General features: G+C 39.3%; 2 protein-coding genes across 4 annotated transcripts in view; one reads left to right on the top strand and one right to left on the bottom strand.

The window, feature by feature from the left end:
- Positions 1-19,686, top strand: part of CHRM5 (cholinergic receptor muscarinic 5) — an 85,454-nt gene that overhangs the window by 18,585 nt on the left and 47,183 nt on the right. The window lies entirely within an intron of this gene.
- The window catches only part of AVEN (apoptosis and caspase activation inhibitor), a 176,013-nt gene that overhangs the window by 123,685 nt on the left and 32,642 nt on the right, over positions 1-19,686 (bottom strand). The window contains exon 2 of the mRNA XM_038579915.1: positions 10,191-10,368. Within this exon, the coding sequence (XP_038435843.1) occupies positions 10,191-10,368 (178 nt within the window). The remainder of the gene's footprint in view (positions 1-10,190; positions 10,369-19,686) is intronic.

Here is a 19,686-nt window from a genome sequence, read left to right as displayed (position 1 = left end):
AATCAGAGGAGTCAAAAGGGGAGTAATTCTATTTAAAGAAAAAGCTAAGCAGCACTAGATAAAGCTGAAGAAGTCAATAGTGGTAACTTACACTTAAGTAGCAAAGAAGTGAGCTGCAAGGCAGTGGGAGCAGCAGGGGGGAAAAAACAGCACCAGGAGAAATCACAGAGGATCAACAGGAATCCCTAAACAAATGGAACTCAAAAGGTCACAGATCTAAAGGCAGAGAGAGAGGAATTAATGCCGCCAGGGGAAGTACAGTTTCCTGGCAAGAAAGGGAACATGGATGGGGGCACGAGGCTCAGGAGAAAAAGGCTGCAGCCGGACCAGCAAAAGCAGACAGAGGAGAACCTGCAGGGGAACAAGCCAAAACACCCAGCAGTGCAGACACCAGGAGGTGAGCAGACATGTTTCAAGGCATTCAGCTGCTTTTGTCTTTGGAGGTTGGAAGAAAGATAAGCAAAATTAGGCTACTACACCGTCTGGCTAGAAGAAAGGAAAGTTTTTTGGGTTTTTGTGTGTGTGTGTGTGTCTGTGTGTGGTTTTTACCTCTTTTTATTATGGTTGTGACCCAAAAGAAGATTATTTTTTTAATGCATACGTAGTTCTGTTTCTGTTATTTCAAATGATTTGAATATCAAAGGGAAGGTTCTTCCACTCAAGTGTCTTTGTAATAAAAATATATTAGTAAAAACTGATGAAACACATATGATAGAAAAAGGAAAAAAAAAAAAAAACAAACAAAACAAACAGAGTCCCTGGTGATAAATATAGCTGTCCTGTGGCTTCTCGTGAGCGGCTAGAGCAATAGGCTTTCTTATCCCTTTCAATCTAATTGGATGGGGGTGGGGAAATCAAATACCATTATAATCAAAATCGCCCCCCCCAAATTAACTTTTCATATAATTACATTGTCAAAAATATATAATCGCTTTAAATGAACATATGCATGGACAACTATGCTGACCAAATAAATTGGAGGCTAATCATTTCATTTGTATTTGTTTCACTGAAAATAAACAGAGCTTACAGACTTGCACAGAAAAAAAATTTTTTTTCACGTTTATCTTCAACATTGCTCCAGTGCATTCTGCTCCCACTGTAAACATCTTTCTAATTCAGGTTATCTGTGACTTCTTGAAAGGAATAGAGCATATGGTATGAATTCAATGACTCACTACTTGAAAAAAGAAATTGGGGGGGGTAGGAAATTGCTGAAAGATCTAATGTCTTATGCCTGAATAGAAGGGAGAGTACCATATCATTCTCACAGCCTGAGGAAACAACTTAGAACCTACAAGAATGTTGTTCAAAAAGAAAAGCTGTAGGCACAACTGTCTGTTTCAGAGGTTTACAGGAAGAGTCCTAAAAAGAGGTCTGAAGACTCCCAATCCCACTAGCAAAAGTGTGACTTTATAGACTGAGATGATGCAGGCAGCATCAGGGTGCCAAGAAGGAATGCTTTTCCCGAGGTGTTCTCCATGGCATATGGGGGTACCTGAAATCCTATCCTTAGAAATCCATTTTCAGACTTCCCCTGCATGGAGAGACACATACAAGAATAGGTAAGATACAATTTAAAGAATAATTATTCAATAAACATGAGTAACCATCATCCAGGGCAAGGAATATATCACTGTCAACATCACAGAAGCCCCCCCAGTCGGACACCTGCTACCCGCCCCTACCCAATCATCGCTCCTCACCTCTCCACTGGAGGAGACCACAATCCTGATTTTTACCATCATTATATCCTTGGTTTCCATGTTAATATGCTCCCTAAACAGCGCAGCTTGCATTTTTCTTGTGAGTGAACTTCAAGTAGAATCATACTGAGGTATTTCAGGCCTACAACTTGACCTTACAGTATTTTTGAGAAACTCATCCACTTATTTATGTGTTCATTCCACTATGACTTAACAGCTGAGCTGTTTTCCCCCGTGGCTCTTCTGACCAGCATCACTATGAATGTGCACACGTGTCTTGGTGCATGTGTGCTAGGGCTTCTTGAGAGCACCTTCCAAGGGACAAGTGCCAGATTTTCAACTTCACTGGAAATAGACACACTACCTTTCTAAGTGAATACATACACATACGTACATACGCACCAACCTACATACACATCAACTGTGCATCCAGTAGAAAAATCATTCTTTGAATTAGTTACTGGTCCTTGAAGATTCAGTTATGATGTAAATCCTACTTAGAGAGTAATAACACATTAAGCTAGATGTACTCTTGGCAAAAGGTCCATCTTCAAACTGGCATTTGAGAATCAGACCAGAGGTGTAACGCACCGCATGGCTACTGTAGAATAAAAAATAATGTGTAAAGAACATTCAAAGCCCGGAGAAACCAACTCTGAGAGACCAAGTCTGTCCTCTGTTGTAATGACAACAGGGCCATCCTTCAAGGCACACAGCAGACACAGAAATGGGGGAGGAAAACAAATGAACTACAGGGGGGAAACTGGGGGAAGCTGGAAAAAATTTATTTTCAAACTTACCCTAAAATCACCAACTTTCAAATGTTCAGAAGCTCAGACCACCCCACCACAGGTTGTTTAATTAACAGACTCTATAATCTATCATAAATCATATCATATAATTTATTATAGGTTTTTACAATCAAAAACTTAATTTCTCAGAAAAATGAAGATCTATAAAATTCTCTTGGCAACTACTGCCATTAGGTCTGACGTTCAAGGGAAAAAAAAATTAGACCTTGACTTTAATATAGTTAATAAAGCTTCTATCAACAAAAAATTCCAGATAAACACTAAATCGAGGGCACATGGTTACTCACTGAGCCAAACTAAAAATCAGTGGTAAATTTGGGCTAAGATGCTGACATAATCAAATTAGGCACTGCTACATCTAACTCTTCTTGCATTTCTTACTGGGAGAAATGGTATTGCCTAACATTGGATGGAACCTTAACAGACTAGGCTTCAAATCCAGAGCTGGTCAATTTAGGGGCCTTGTGTTCCTTATATTAAACCACAATGACAAAGGAAAGACTAATGTTAGAAGCGGAACCTAAATGTCCACTATTAAGATAAATGTTCAATGCTGATAAGTTATTTCTAATTTTGGCAGTTAGTAAATAAATTATATGCTTAAAAAAATACAAACTGGAATCAAAAAGGTTATATACTCTTTAGAAGACTGAAATGCAAGGTATGGTAATTATGCCCTGTCACTCTACTAATGTACAATGGCTATGAAAGTTTCAGTTATGGAAGTTATGGAAGCCTAGTATATAATATAGCATCCACAGCTAATAGCATTGTATACTTGAAATTTGCTAAAAGGTAAATGTTATGGTAAATGGTCTTTCCACACACCCAAAAAAGATTATAATAAACAGGATGATAAACTGAACTTATAGACAGAGAACAGACAGGTAAGGGTGGGTAAAATGGGGAAGGGAATCAAAAGATAAAAACTTCCAGTTATAAGATAAGCGAGCCATAGGATATAATGGACAACACAGTGACTATAGGTAAGTAATACAACATTGCATATTTGAAAGCTGCGAAGAGTAGATCTTAAAAGTGTCCACCATAAGAAAGAAAAAAAAATTAAGTATGGGGGTGACAGATGTTAACTAGGCTTATTACTGTGACCATGTCATAGTACATCCTAACATCACACCATTACAGTGTGTTCCTGAAACTAAAACAATGTCAATGACACTCCAACTTAAAAATAATAAAGGGCATGAGAGGAAACTGGACGGTAAAGGGTAGGTCTGCAGCCTTTATGGTGGCAACAGTTCCCCAGGTATGTACTTATTCCAAAATTCATCAAGTTGTATACACTAAGTATAGCTGTTTACATGCCAGTCATTCCTCAAAAAAAAAAAAAAGGAGGGGGTTAAAAAAAACGTTGTCAAAGAAGGTAGCAACTGATTAAATTTAACACACTATAGAAAACAAAATAAAATGTGAGTCTTTAGGAGAAAATGTAGAAGAGATCTTTGTGATCTTGAGGGAAAGACGTATTTCTCAAATGAGGCACAGAATGGCATAGGCTGGAAGACCAAAAATGAACAAATTCGAGTACAGTGAAATTTTAAACTCTGCACCAAAAGACATGAATACAAAAGTAGGTCTCCATCTTAAAAGATACTCGCAAATATAAACACCAAAAAATAAGTATTAAGAATCTATTTTAAATATCTGTAAGCCGATAAGAAACAAACAAGCCAAATGTTCAAAGAATGTGTGCAGGCAAGTCACAGGGAAGCAAGCAAGCACAACAAATAGAGGTGCTCAATCTCAACAGTTAACAGAGGAAAAGCAACTTAAGATCTCCAGGACCAGTGACTAGCTCAGAGCCAGTCACTCTCTTGTTTTTTTTAAGATTTTATTTATTTATTCATGAGAGATGGGGGGGGGGGGGGGAGAGAGAGAGGCAGAGACACAGGCAGAGGGAGAAGCAGGCTCCATGCAGGGAGCCTGACATTTGACTCGATCCCGGATCTCCAGGATCACACCCTGGGCTGAAGGTGGTGCTAAACCGCTAAGCCACCTGGGCTGCCCCACTCTCGTGTTTTTACACAACTTACAGCCATGGACTTACACAACTCCTGCCACCATCCTGCAACATGGAGCATCCTACTCTGTGGTCACACTTCCTGCCTTTCCAACTCACAGCCCTTGGAGAAGGGCAACAACCTTCATGTACAGAGGAAGCTACAGGTATTGACCCCAGCACTAGCCAGTGCTCCTGCACCTCCTCAGCTCTCATGCTTGCAACAGCTTAAATTCAAGGCCTGCCAATCCAATCACCCTCCCCTCTGCCTCTCCTTCCCGCGATTAAATCCTCCTGTTCACCCCACACAAACAGCACAATGAATAAGGGAACAACACCCCTCTTCTTACCTCACATTCACAAACACCAGCGCCAGTGGACCTCTGTTACCGCCCAGCAACCAGACCACATTTTCCTATTTCATTCACTCTCCCATTCTGCGGACAGCTATTTCCTACCTCCTACTCTCGCAACTTCTAGTACCTCCTCCGTGACCCTCACTCACAGCATTCCTACTTCACTAAGAAAACAGAAGCAAAAAAAAAAAAAGAAAAGAAAACAGAAGCAGTCAGAAGGGAACTCCCCATGCCCCCATCGCATCAACCCCCTGCCCATGTCCACGTCCCCTATGTCCTGGCCTTTCCTCTGATTACAGCTCAACAACTGTCTGAGTTGGCACTCCCACCACCTGGACCATAGATTCCACCACTGCATGCAGTTCTCACCTCTTCCACATTATTTTTTCCATCTTTTCTGGATTCCATCTTTTCTTTAGTTTTTTTTTTTTTCCTTTTTTTTTCTTTAGTTTTTTATCAAAACTAAACATGCAGGGGCAGCCCGGGTGGCTCAGTGGTTTGGCGCCGCCTTCAGCTCAGGGTGTGATTCTGGGGACCTGGGATCGAGTCCCACATCGGGCTCCCTGTATGGGGCCTGCTTCTCCCTCTGCCTGTGTCTCTGCCTCTCTCTCTGTGTCTCTCATGAATAAATAAATAAAATCTTTAAAAAAAAAAAAAAAAAAAACTAAACATGCAGATGGGAGTTTAAAGTCTCCCATCTTTAAAAAACATGTCTTGACCCACTTCCCCCACCAGTCCATCCTTCTCCTTCTGACTGTAATAAAACTCCTTAAAATTTAGAGGTGTTTATACTTGCTGTCTCAAATCTCTCTCCTCCCATACTCTTTCTAAATCCAGGAATGAATGTATCCTACCACTGCAACAAAACTACTCCAAAAAAAAAAAAAAAAAAAAAACTACTCCTGCCAAGATCACTAGAAACCTCCTGTTGTTAAAGTGTCAATTCTTGTAAGTCATCAGCTGCATTTGACACAGATCCCTCCTTCCTGAAAGCCCTTACTGGTTTTTCCTTCTACCACTCCCACTCAGTCTCCTGTCCTGGTTCCTTCCCATCTCTGTAACCTCTAGACACAGTGCTGTCCAGTGCTCAGTTCTTTTTCATTAATAACTCCCTTGGTCATCTCATGCAGTTTCATGACTTTAAATATTATCACCTACAGGCTGTCATCTCCTAAATGTTGATCTCCAGTCCAGACCTGGATCCTGTATCCCAGATGCCTTCATCCAACAACCTGCTTAATACTTCCTACTGGATGCTGTGCTCTTCTATTTACCACTCCAGATTTACCCTTTCTTCTTCCCTGTTCTGCCCTAGAAGGCTAACCTATATGGATGATAGCAACAGGCTTCCTTTGTCTTCTGGCTTCTAGTAGGTTAGGATTATGATGGGAAGCCCTGGCAGGAGAATAAAGGAGAAACAGAGTATAAGACCAGAGTATTTATTCACCTGCCTCCCTCGCTGTGGAGTCAACTTCATTGACTAGGTCTCTTGAGCAAAGGTGATTCATCCTCTCAAGGTCAACTGCCCTACACAAATCTCTCTCCTAGAGTTTCAGTAACTAGAGATAGTAACATCTCTGCTATTTCCTGCCCTTCCAATACTATCCTATCAACATGCTCTCCCTACATTCTACCCATACTTTTGTAAGTGATTCCTTTGTTAAAACTTCCTTCTAATTATGTGGAATGTGCCATCTATTTCCTACAGGAACTCTGACTAATACAGATGTCTAACTGGCACCTTAATTTTAACACATGCAAACCTGAGCACCTCCCATAGTTTTACCTATCTGAATTAATAACAACTCCCTTCTTTTAGCTATTTACACCAAGAAGCTGGCATCGTCCTTATACATCTTTTTATCTTATACCGCATATCCACAGGTCCTATATGCTCTTCCCTCAAAACAGATCCAAAACCCAACTATGTTTCACTACCTCCATTGCTACCACCCTCGCCACAGCCACCATCACAGCTTGTTTCGATTGTTGCAATAGTCTCCCAACTGGTCTACCAACACAGCAGCTGGAATGATCCTATTAAATATAAGCTAGCTATATCACTCTTCTCTTCAAAACCCTCTGGTGGCTGCTCATCTCACCCAGAGTGAAAGCTAACATCTTTACAATGGTCTACAAGCCTCCCCTTGATCTGGCCACATATGCCTCTCTGACCTCATTGCCTACTTGCTCACTTTGCTCCAGCCATGCTGGCCTCCCTTGCTAGTCTCTATACTCCTATTTCAAAGCCTTTGAACTTGTTATTCCCTTTGCCTGCAAAACTCCTCTCACAGATATCTTCAATGCTTACTCGCTCACTTTCCTCAGGCCTTTATGCAAATATCATCATCTCAATAAGGCCTCCTCTGGCCATTCTTTCTAAAATGTTAATAGCCTCTCTCCACTTTATTTCTATCCCAAGCAATTATCACCTTTTAGTATCTTATGTACTTTCTTTTCTTTACTATGTCTCCACCCTGTAGGATGTCTACTCCAGGAGGCGGGTGTTTTTGTCTGCCCTGTTCTTTGCCATATGCTCAGCATCTAAAATAGTACCTAGAAGTAGAGGATACTCAAATAATTGTTCAGTGAATCACAACTAGGTATCATTCAGTCAACTGGCCACAGTTAAAAAGTCTAACAGTGGGGATCCCTGGGTGGCTCAGCGGTTTGGCGCCTGCCTTTGGCCCAGGGCACGATCCTGGAGTCCCGGGATCGAGTCCCGCGTTGGGCTCCCAGCATGGAGCCTGCTTCTCCCTCTGCCTGTGTCTCTGCCTCTCTCTCTCTTTCTCTCTCTCTCTCTCTCTCTCTCTCTCTCTGTGTCTATCATAAATAGATAAATAAATCTTTAAAAAAAAGTCTAACAGTACTATGTATAGGCAAAGACAGTGAATACTAGAAATCCTAGCTCATCTCCACTTTGGAGAGCAATTTGTCTTTATCTAGAAAAGTTTATGATGTGCACATCTAACAAACTGGCAATAGTTTTTCTGGGCTGTGTATTTATCTATACAAGTGAGTATGGTATACTAAAAGTCTGACTCCAAGGAATATAGTCAACGTATCTGGGGGATATTAATATTTTATGATCACAGAATGAAGTCCATCTTTCAAAAGCAAACTACTATAGACCTAAAGCATGGCAGTTCTTCTCAGGCATATGACAAGGTGAAAAAAGGATAAATCAGCAGCAGAGTGTCACATACCCAAAGATGTGACAGTTGTGATTGCCCCAAGAAACTGATCATAGATAAACAAGTCACTTGGGAAGAAATCAGTAATTAAAGATAGACTACAAGAAAAATACATGAGACCCAAATCATGTCAGGTTTTAAGTTACAAGCAAAATGCTAACGTAAATAACCAAAATCATAAGCCACTGGGCATGACTGCTGGGTCAGACTAGAATCTTGAATCGCCTTCAAACATTCATGTGTTATTTTTTTTTTTTTTTTTTTGCCAGATGCTGTCCTAGTAATGGACTACAGATTTGATTCAATTAAAACCAGATAGTCCACATGTTAACCTTATCACACTACTTCAATTTTTCCCTACATCCTTTAGCAGAACAGCTAATAGACATTGAAATTAGGCAGTCTGCCTTTTACCATTTTCCCACCTTGGAGAAAAGTGCCTATAAACCTATAATTGGCCAAAGTGCAGGTCACAAGAGAGAAGTACTCATGTGACTGGCAAGAAGACAAGTCAACAGCTTCTAACAGGGTGCTGGACACCATCAGCGAACCTCTAAAAGGGTTACAGTGTGTGTGGTGCAAAACACAATGACTACAGCCTGAATCTTGCTCTTCTGACTCACACTCCCCCTCTCTGCTTACAATTCTCTTGCTACTCAAAGGAATTAGTTAGGTCGGAAGAGAACTCTTCACTTTATGATTCTTAGTCTGGTACAGGTAGAAGAGAAAAAAGGTTGAACTCAACAGCAACATAAATGTTGGGAAGGGGAGACAGAATTCAACGAAAATTGTCTGAAAATATTCTTTTCATTTTATTTCTCTGATTCTCACCTCGTCATCCTTTATTTAAATTGTCTTTAACCCAGCAATATTTTGTTGTTGAGGTCATCATAGACTCATATAACAATATTAAGAAACAATACAAAGAGATCTCCCATATACCTGACCCAGGTTCCCCCCAACAATAACATTTCACAAAACTACGATATAATATCACAACCAGAATATTGAATACTGATGTTGATATAACCTACAATGTTGTTCAGACTTCCCCAGTTTTATTTGTATTCACTTGTGTCTTAGGTTCTAAACAATTTTATAATTTGTGTAGGTTTTATATCTACCACTGTAATCGAGATAATGATCAGTAGCAGTACTACAAGGATACTTCCTGTTACATTTTTATAGCAGCATCCACCTCCCCCATCCCTAACCCTATCCTCCATTCATCCTTCCAATCCTCATTCCACCCCCTAATGGAGAGTAACCATCTATACAATCAGCTCTGCCTCATTACTTCCTATAACTACTCGCCAGCCTCACACTGCTGCTGCATTATCACTTAAAAAACAGCTGGACAGGGGATCCTGGGGTGGCTCAGTGGTTTAGCGCCTGCCTTTGGCCCAGGGCATGATCCTGGAGTCCCAAGATCGAGTCCCACATCAGGCTCCCGGCATGGAGCCTGCTTCTCCCTCTGCCTGTGTCTCTGCCTGCCTTTCTCTCGGTCTTTCATGAATGAATAATAATAATAAAAAATCTTAAAAAAAGAAAACAAACAGCCGGACATAGAAGGAATAAGTGTTACATCTTATTGGCAGAGAAAGCTGTCCAAAAGCAAAACAGTAAAGTTTTCACATTCAGGTGCACAGGTCTCTAATACGTGCATCTCCAACTAATATGCATATTCTTGGCTATAAAATGGGAAAGAACACCTAGTCTAGAAGCTTGGTAAAGCTTTGTATAAGCAGAAGTATTAATTCCTCTGAAATAAAAACAAAACAAAACAAAAAAACCCTCAGTTTTCAGACTACCCACTTTAGAGGGTCAGAGTTCAGCATTTTTCATTTCTGTAAAGCCTTCTATCCATTTCAACCAGGACTTAAGTCCTTCTCCATCAGTACACAGAATCCCTAGCTTCCACTTAAAGAAACATTTTTTCCTTGCAAACCATTAGATACACTGTCCTTTACCTGCATTTACAATCCAAAGGACAAAAGAACAAATTGCTAGGTATTAAAATGCAGTTTTAAATGGAACATAAATAAAAGGTCTATGCAACTTTCAGAGTACTCAACCCATATGCATGCAACTGGAATTCATACCTGCAGAGCTGAGGAGAACACTGAAGTCCGTTCCCCTCTGTGATTCTCCACTTTCGTTATTGACCTCTTTTTCAATATCTTGGTATCGATCCCAGTTAGAGACTATCTTTCTTTTAGAATAATTTCCCTGCTCCTCGTTCTCTTCTCCATTGGTCTCTGCATCACTGTCATCTTCAACCTGCAATCATTAGAGACAAATCAATATGCAGGCAGTGGAAATTCCTACCTTAGCAGCCTTAGCAGAAAGTAAAACAAAACAAAAAGGTACTACACCAATATCACAACAAAGGGCACATTTATGGACCAAGCTCTCTGAGGATACTAAATAATATTTCAAAAGGACCCTATTATACCAGAATGTACTTTCACGATAAGCTTTTCATTTAGCTTTGCAAAGGAAATCTGGCAAGTTCCTTCCTAAAAGTTTGGATAACCCACACAGTTAACGTCTACCCTAGTGTATCCTTTTTCGATAGCTGTTTCAGCTTATTCAAACAATCAAGGCTATCCAAGTCTTAAACTTTGAGGACTTCAGGACAGAAATCAACCATTTCAACTTACAGATATTCACAAACACGATAAGTTTTATAAGTTTTAAATGGAACTCCATTCAGATGCATTCAAGAGAACAGTTTCCAGTCTTGGATATTAAAAAGAGGATGAATGAATAAATAAATAAATAAATAAATAAATAAATAAATAAATAAATAAATATGCAGAAAAAAGCAGAAAGTGAGAAACTGTTAAAGATAAAGGGCCTAGTTTCTTCAACAAATCATCTGCAAGGGAAAAAGTGCTGGAGGAGGAGAGAGAAACCTATAGATTGTAAGAGCTTCATGGACACATAACCATTTGTAATGTCAGGAACTTATCTGAAGTTGGATTCAAACAATATTAACTATAGATAAAAAATCACTTATGAGATGACCAGAGAAATGTGAACTGGATATTTGATTATTTTGAAGAAATACTATTATTTCATGTATTTATTGTTTGGTGTGATACCATATTATGATTTCTTAATTTTTTTTTAGGAATAAATATTGAACTATTGATAAATGAAAAGATAGGACGTGTAGGATTTCCTTCAAAATAATGGGTGGAGTGCAATAATGCGCACAGAGGAAATAAACTAGGCATGATTGATAATTATATTATCCTATCTATTTTTGTATGTATTTGAAATTTTCCATAATAAAAAACTAAACCTTAAAAAAGATGCATATAAAATCTAAAGACATCATTTAAAGAAGGATCCCAAAGGCTATAAAATCTTTATCAAAAGAAAAACTCATGAAATATATTAAAACAACCCATCTGTACAAGACGGGTTAGTCCAGACTTTTAAAAAAGTAGTAAGTTTCTATTATTAACACAAAAATGGGATGTGTGCACTGCAGAAAACTAAGAGGAAAGGACACGCAAAGACATAAATGAAACCCCACGTTCCATCCCTTAAGAGTAGGAGTACCACCATGAACACCTTAGATAGAGATATGGAAGTATATGCACTATTTACATATACTTTTTTTGTAACAAGAATTTCTGTTACAAAATTCTGCATCTCTCCATCTCAGTTAATGTCATTTCATATAATATCGAGACTATTTCCAAATTTGCTGACCCCAAAAATTTCCTTTATGGCTGATTTTGTCCACACCAGTATCCTCTTCAAGACCATGTCCTATATCTCACTCTTAAGTCCCTTTGAACCTAGCACAGTCTTTATCTTTATGCCATTGATTTGTTGAGGAGACCAGTACAGGTAGAGTGCAGAAGGACCCACCTTCTGTATGGCTGCTTCATGGTGGTCCTTGTTTATAGGAAGTAATGAAGTTTTAAAAATCTAAAAATCTGAATGCCTAATGGAGTCAAGTTAAATATCTTTTGGTTAAGATACATCATAGATGTTGCTCTGAACCTTATGTTACATCACATCAAATGACAGATGATAAACGGCTGACCAAACATAAATAGTGCTAAGATTAACCAAGAAGGTTGGGTGAAGTCTGACCTACCCACTGAACAGATAGGTCTTCCCCTCTACCTCTATTATTTTGGTCCACTACAGATTTCTAATTCCCCAAATTGCTTTAACACTAGTCAGTAATTCTCATCTGAATCAAGTTTAGTAAGTTTGTGTGAAAGCATAGATAACTGACCTTCAAGATCACTCTCAGCCCTCAAATATCATAAGGCTCTTTGGTGGCACAGAAAGATTGCAATCTAGATTATGATGTAGATTGCCAAAACTGCCTGAAACTTAGAGGTTTCCTGCCATTCCTGAGTTTCTCAGAACTAAAAAATGGTAGTAGATTAAAAGGTATGTGACTACACACATGATCTGTTTACATAACAAATACCAGGAACATTCTAAAGAAAATAGCTTCATAAATGACGTGGAACTACAGGGACAGATCTAGAGCTGAAAATACTTGCAGGGTTTTATCTGGGAAAATCCAAAATTCCTTTGTTGGCCCATTGGGTAAACACAGCTCACAAAGACTTCTCCAACAAAACTTCTGAACATTGCTATAACACATTGCAAAACATGTAAGCCTGGGCAGAGTAATTAGCTTGATGTGAAAAAGACAATAGTCTGAAACACCTGAGGAGCTAGAAACAGTAAAACAAGCACTGGAATGGAAGGCAGAGGACCCAGAAGAATGAATGGCCCTGCCTTCACCATCATTTAATATTTACAAAGTGTTTATGAAAGGTTGGGCCTCACACTGCTGAATGACTCACTAATCCCCAGTTTAAGAAGAATCACTGAACAATGATCTCATTACTCCCACCCAACTGCAAAGATGAGAAGAGCTGCCATTAGCCTCCATCACAAAGTGGTAGTAAAAAGTAATAAAGCTTAGAAGGCACTTGATGTAACTTAGAGAAAGGTAGCTCTTAAAAACTCCTAGAGATGTTATGTTTGGGATAACATATCTGGGACAAAATATGCAAAATCCTGAGATAAAAAGAAAGAACAGAACAAATGAGGAAAATACTGATGAAAGCAATGTGAAGGGACACCTGGGTGGCTCAGCGGTTGAGCACCTGCCTTTGGCTCAGGGTGTGATCCTGCAGTCTCAGGATCGAGTCCCACATCAGGCTTCCTGCCTAGAGCCTGCTTCTCCCTCTGCCTACATCTCTGCATCTCTCTTCTGTGTCTCTCATGAATAAATAAATAAAATCTTTAAAAAAAATAAAAAATAAATTTAAAAAAAAGAAAGCAATGTGAAAACTATAAAGGCATCATTACTATGTTAACATCATTACATTATTAGTATGCTAATTCTGTATATTGAAAAATATAAGATACTGATGGAAAAGAATTAAAAACAAATGAAAATACCGTTTGTGTTCACAGATTAAAAGAATATTCTTAAACTATTTATAAGTAGGGGTGCCTTGGTGGCTCAGTCGATTAACCATCTGCCAGGGTCCTGGGATCAAGCCCCTCATCAGGCTCCCTGCTCAGAGGGTCCTCTGCTTTTCCCTCTTCCTCTGCCCCTCCCCCTGTTCATCTTCTCTTTCTCAAATAAATAAAATACTTAAAAATATATCAATAACAACTCAAAGCAATCTACAGATTCAATGCAATCCCTATCAAAATTTTAATGGCATTTTTCACAGGAAAAAAAGATCTAAAAATTTGTATGAAATCACAAAAGACCCTGAATAGCCAAAGCAATCCTTAAAAAGAACAAAGCTAGAGGCATCATGCTTCCTGATATCAAACTATATTACAAGCTATAGTAATCAAAACATTATGGATGGCAATGGCATAAAAACAGACACATAGAACAATGGAACAGAATAGAGTCCTGAAATAAACCCACACATATACGGCCCATTTATGACAAAGGGTACATCATGAGGAAAGGAACCATCTCTTCAATAAATGCTTCTGGGAAAACTGGACACCCATATGCAAAAGAATGAAACTGGACCACTATCTTATACCATACCCAAAAGTTAACTCAAAATGTGTTAAATTCTTGGGTACAAGACCAGAAACCATAAAACTTATAGAAGAAAAACATAGCTGGTAAGCTTTTTAACATCGGAATTGGCAATTTTTTGGATTTGACATCAAAGCGAAGGCAATAAAACAAAAATAAACCAGTGAGAACACATCAGACTAAAAAGCCTCTGTAAAGGAAACCATCAACAAAATGAAAAGGTATCAACTGTCACTCATCATCAGGGAAATGCAAATCAAAACCACAATGAAACATCACCTCAGAATGGCCACCAGAATGACTAAAATCAAAAACAACAAGAAGCAACAACTTTGGTGAAACTGTGGAGAAAATGAGGCCCTCATGTACGACTGGTAGGAATGCAAACTGGTACAGCTACTTCAGAAAACAGTACAGAGATTCCTCAAAAAGTCAAAAATAGGGCAGCCCGGGTGGCTCAGCGGTTTAGCGCCACCTTCAGCCCAGGGCGTGATCCTGGAGACCCGGGATTGAATCCCATGTCAGGCTCCCTGCTTCTCCCTCTGCCAGCTTCTCTCTCTCTCTCTCTCTCTCTCTCTCTCTCTCTCTCTCATATGAATAAATAAATAAAATCTTTTTTAAAAAAAAAGTTAAAAATAGAGCTACTCTATAATCCAGCAATTACACTACTGGGTATTTCCCCAAAGAAGAAAAAAATTAATTCAAAGGGATACAGGCATCCCTATGTTTATTGCAGTGTAGTTTACAATAGCCAAGATAGGGAAGCAGCCCAAGTGTCCATCAATAGATGAGAAGATGTGAGAAAGACATATTATATAATGGAATATTATTCAGCCATTAAAAAGAATGAAATCTTGCCATTTGTGACAACAGAGATAGAGCTAGAGAGTATTATGCTAAGTAAAATAAGTCAGTAAAAGACAAATCCCATATGATTTCACTCATGTGGAATTTAAGAAATAAAACAAGCAAAGGGGAAAACAGAAAAGAGGTAAACCAAGAAACAGACTCTTAACTATAGAGGACACACTGTTGGTTACCAGGAGGAAAGTGGGGGGCAGTGAGATAGGTAATGGGGAATAACTATATACTACTCTTGATGAGCACTAATACATGGAACTGTTGAATCACCATTTGCACGTCACAAACTAATGTAACGCTATATGTTACCTATACTGGAATTAAAAACATTTTCTTAAATGAAAGGCAACCTATATGATACAATATCTGGAAATCATATCTGATACAGCCTCTCCTCCCATAATGGATTTTAAAAGCAATTTAAAACAACATGTGCATAATTATATTTCCATATGTTACGGGCCCAACAATACATCTGCCAGTAACAGCACAAAGGAAGTAGGTGGGAACAAAACAGTATTGCACTAAGGAAAGGACTTCATGCGGGAACTCAAACATATAGAAGCAAATGAACAAAACTAGGAATAGGAAATAAGAAGGCTAATAGAACAAAAGCAATAAATATAGCTTATTCTTCTTTCTTCTCTCATTCTTTAAAAAATAAAATTATACAAGGTAATAATGGTAACAATGTATTGTCGGTTTTATAACCTGCAGATGTAATATGTGTAACAGTAATACCACAAAGGGGGAGAAGGGAAACAGAGCTTTCTAGGAGTAATACCAAGCTAGTATAAACCTGAAGCAGATTCTGATAAGTTAAAATGTATATAGTAGACCCTAGAGAAAACACTAAGGAAAGAATTTTTTAAAAAATTAAAGGAATTTAAACGTTGCATTAAAAATATTTACTTTATGCAAAAGAACTTGCAAAAGAGGAATAGAGGAGTGAAACACATATGAAATGTATGAGAAACACAAAGTAAAGTGGCAGACATAAATATCCAACTATATCAATGGCAACATTAAATGTGAATAGATTGAACAATTCCATCAAAAGGCAGGGACTAGCAAAATGGATGTTTCTAGACCCATCTATATGCTGTCTACAGGAGACACACTCAAAGACAAACATCATAATAAAGTATGGAATAGTAAAAGATACTGTATGCAAACAGTACGTAAAAAAGAGCAGAGTGCCTACGCAATTATCAGACAAAATAAACTTTAAGGTAAAAATTATTATGAGAAGAAGGAAACCAAACAATGATAAAAGGGACAATTTAGCAAAAAGATGTGACAACTATGACCTATGTTCCTCATAATTGAGCCCCACAATATATGCAGCAAACACGGACTGAATTGAAAGGGGAAATCGTTCAACAATAGTAGATGGAGGCCCCATTTTCAATGATGGATAGACCCACATGAAAGCTACCACATGCACCACAGAACCAATGAAAAGATTTACTCACCACAGCTGAACTGCTATTTAATTTACAACAACTTACATTAAGCAAACTATAACTTAATGTAACTGGCCAGTCCATGAAAAGTACGTCTGGGCAACACTGTTTTTTACTTTTTTTTAACACTGTTTTTTAAATCTCCTCTTACCTTTTCTTGCAAAAGAGCAACCATCTGCCAAGAGAATATTTAAAGATTATCTTTATCATGAAGAGCCCTCAGATAAGCCAGTAAAACTTGGGAAGTTATTAGTAGCACATAACAACCAAACCAAGCCTATGTAAAGCCTTTCATATTCAGGAATCTGACTTTGGAAGGTCCTGTTCACTTTCTGCCAGAGTAAAAAGCACGTAAAAATAGTTTTCCTGGGGAAGCCCTGGTGGCTCAGCGATTTAGCGCCGCCTTCAGCCCAGGGTGTGATCCTGGAGACCCGGGATCGAGTCCCACGTCGGGCTCCCTGTAGGGAGCCTGCTTCTCCCTCTGCCTGTGTCTCTGCCTCTCTCTCTCTCTCTCTCTCTCTGCATTTCTCATGAGTAAATAAATAAAATAAAAAAGAAATTGTTTTCCTGTTTTGAACATCATAAGGAGGTTAGAAAAGTCAATCACACTTTCAACGGCCTCCTGTGTTCCTGACAAAGTGTAATTACACCATAAATGGAAACAGGTGGGATAGACAGGTGAAAGAACACATTTAAGGAAAACCAAGAAAAAGTCACCAGGAACTAATTTCAATAATTAGGTAATAATGTCAGATATATCCAACCAAAAATGTTACAAGGTTTAAAATTGGAAAACTATATTAACTCACCTTACCTTTAAAATTTTTAAACATTACCAAGCTTTAAATTGATCATTACTTAAGAGTCTAATTGCCAACTTCTATATCTGTAACCCTAGTCAGGTCATTTTTTAATCAGCAGCTGATAAAAAAAATTAAAGTAGTGAATTAAGATTTTACTTATTCATGAGAGACAGAGAAAGGCAGAGACACAGGCAGAAGGAGAAGCTGGCTCTCCATAGGGAGCCTGATATGGGACTCAATCCTGGGACCCTGGGATCACACCCTCAGCTGAAGGCAGATGCTCAACCACTGAGCCACCCAGGCATCTCATGAGCCAGCCACCCAGGCGTCCCGATAATTCACTACTTTAAAAAATTATTCTTTTGAAACGATAGAAAAATTTACAAACCATCATAATTATGAGTTCAATAACAGCATTTGGTATTACAAAAGTGCTAGCAAAAAGAATTTTTATGTCGTATTTCAAGAAGCTAGATTTCAGTTAAAAATTGAATAAAAATATGCATATATATACTATGTACCTAATATGCAGATAAACTAACAAAGTTTCTAATTTGTCATTGTGTATTAAATATACACAAGAACATGATCATGTTTGAAATGCAATGTATGGCATACATATCTACATTATCCACTGAGCCCAGAACAATGTATGCAGAATTTGAGCTCCAAAATACTCTAGCCAGGAAGAATGGAGAAAAAGTGATCCAAACCATCCTCAAATTCAGAAATTTCTCTAGCAAGAGAATTATCTACAGCTTCTTTTCTTGTCCTTCCTTGTAATCGGTATACGGAAAAAAGGGTGGGGGGGGGCAGAGGAATCTGAGAACAGAGAAAATGATACCCCAATCCTGAAACTTCTGCTGGGCCTCTTCACTCATCCCCAGTCCTTATCTTTCTTTCCTTTTAATACTGCACATCCCATTTGACAGATTCTGCCAAAAAGCACTTACACAGTTACTTTTAGCTCTACTATTCACTTTTTATTGTTAAAAATCCTTTAATCACAACTTTTGCAAAGAATGAGGCATCAATATTTCAGTCACTTCTAAGCAATCTGCACTTCCAGAAGGTGTACTTCCAGGACACTGTGATGCTAACACTTTTTTTAATCTACAGGCCCTAAATGGAGCTAGGAGAATCATCTGCTTCTTGGTCTGGTTCTGATTCAGAAAAAAAGTTAGCACTTGCTTTGTCAACCTACTGGCACACACAATAGAGACATACACAATAACCAGAGATACTACTGCCAGGACTTTGAGCAAAAACTTTTGTTAAATCATTTAATTAAAAGATCTTACATACACAAAAAGGTCAACCTCGGTAGGAAGGCTGCACGTGGACTCTGAGCATTCCCCGGCAAGGTTAGTGTACAAACCTCACTCACCCCACCATGGCCACTGACAGTTCACTCTCCTAAGGGAACAAGTGGTGGGTCAGGGGCACATGCCGGGATGTCAGTGCCTGGCCCTAATGCTGGAAAATGACCAGCTTTTCTTTTGAGGGTCTCAAGTTAAATTTTTACTCCTCTTACCCAGCAGCACAGGACTGGATTCCTTGGTTACCAGGAAGGTTTTAGCATCATCACCATCCACTTTGTAGAAAACTCAGAGACCATTAAATAGCTTTATCTGGCCACCTCTAAGACACTCTCCCAAACTCTCAACTCACCAGAGAACTTAATTAACAAGGAAACAATTACTGGCCTAGAAGGAACGTGAAGAGCCCAAGTGCACCCTCTGCCCTCAAGAGAGATCATGCAGAAATCACACTGGGTGGGTGGACCTGAGGCCCGAGCCTGCGATAACAGCTGTCTTCCACCCAAGTTAACCATATTGCTTCCTTCATGAGCACAAACTTCCAAAACTTCCAATTCCTTACACATTTTTTGTTCTACAGTTCTTAAGTGTACACGACGCTGCTGCCAACCTTTCTCCAATGACGGTTTCTTGACCAGTTTCGCAGTGCCAGTCACCAGCTCAGATGCTGGGGGCACACAGTCTCGCCTAAGACCCCAGGGTCCTCGGAAGAGATGAGACAAGCAGACATACACTTCAGGAAGCTGCCATGCGGGCTGTGGCCTCCTAAGATGTTCTGGGAGCACTGGGAAAGCTGCAGCAGCAGGGGAGATGGGAGGACAGCGTCGGGGCCAGTCTGGGGAGCTGGGGAGGAAGGCGTCCAGGCTCAGGGACCACGTACTCGGGCTCGGCCGAGGGAAAGAGCAAGGGACACGCGTGTAACCAAGGGGCGACAGCTTCAGCTTCAGAACAAGCCCAGGAGCTCGGTGGGAGGGTGGCAGCAGGACAGCACAGTCTACTGGTCTCCCCAAAGCCCTCAGATTAAATTTTTTTGTAAAGATTTTATTTATTTATTCATGAGAGATACACAGGGCGGGGGGCAGAGG

This window comes from Canis lupus, chromosome 30, assembly GCF_011100685.1.
Source record: "Canis lupus familiaris isolate Mischka breed German Shepherd chromosome 30, alternate assembly UU_Cfam_GSD_1.0, whole genome shotgun sequence".
Classification (NCBI taxonomy): Eukaryota; Metazoa; Chordata; class Mammalia; order Carnivora; family Canidae; genus Canis; species Canis lupus.
Note: the sequence above shows the minus strand (reverse complement) of the source record. Positions and strands in the feature narration are given on the sequence as shown.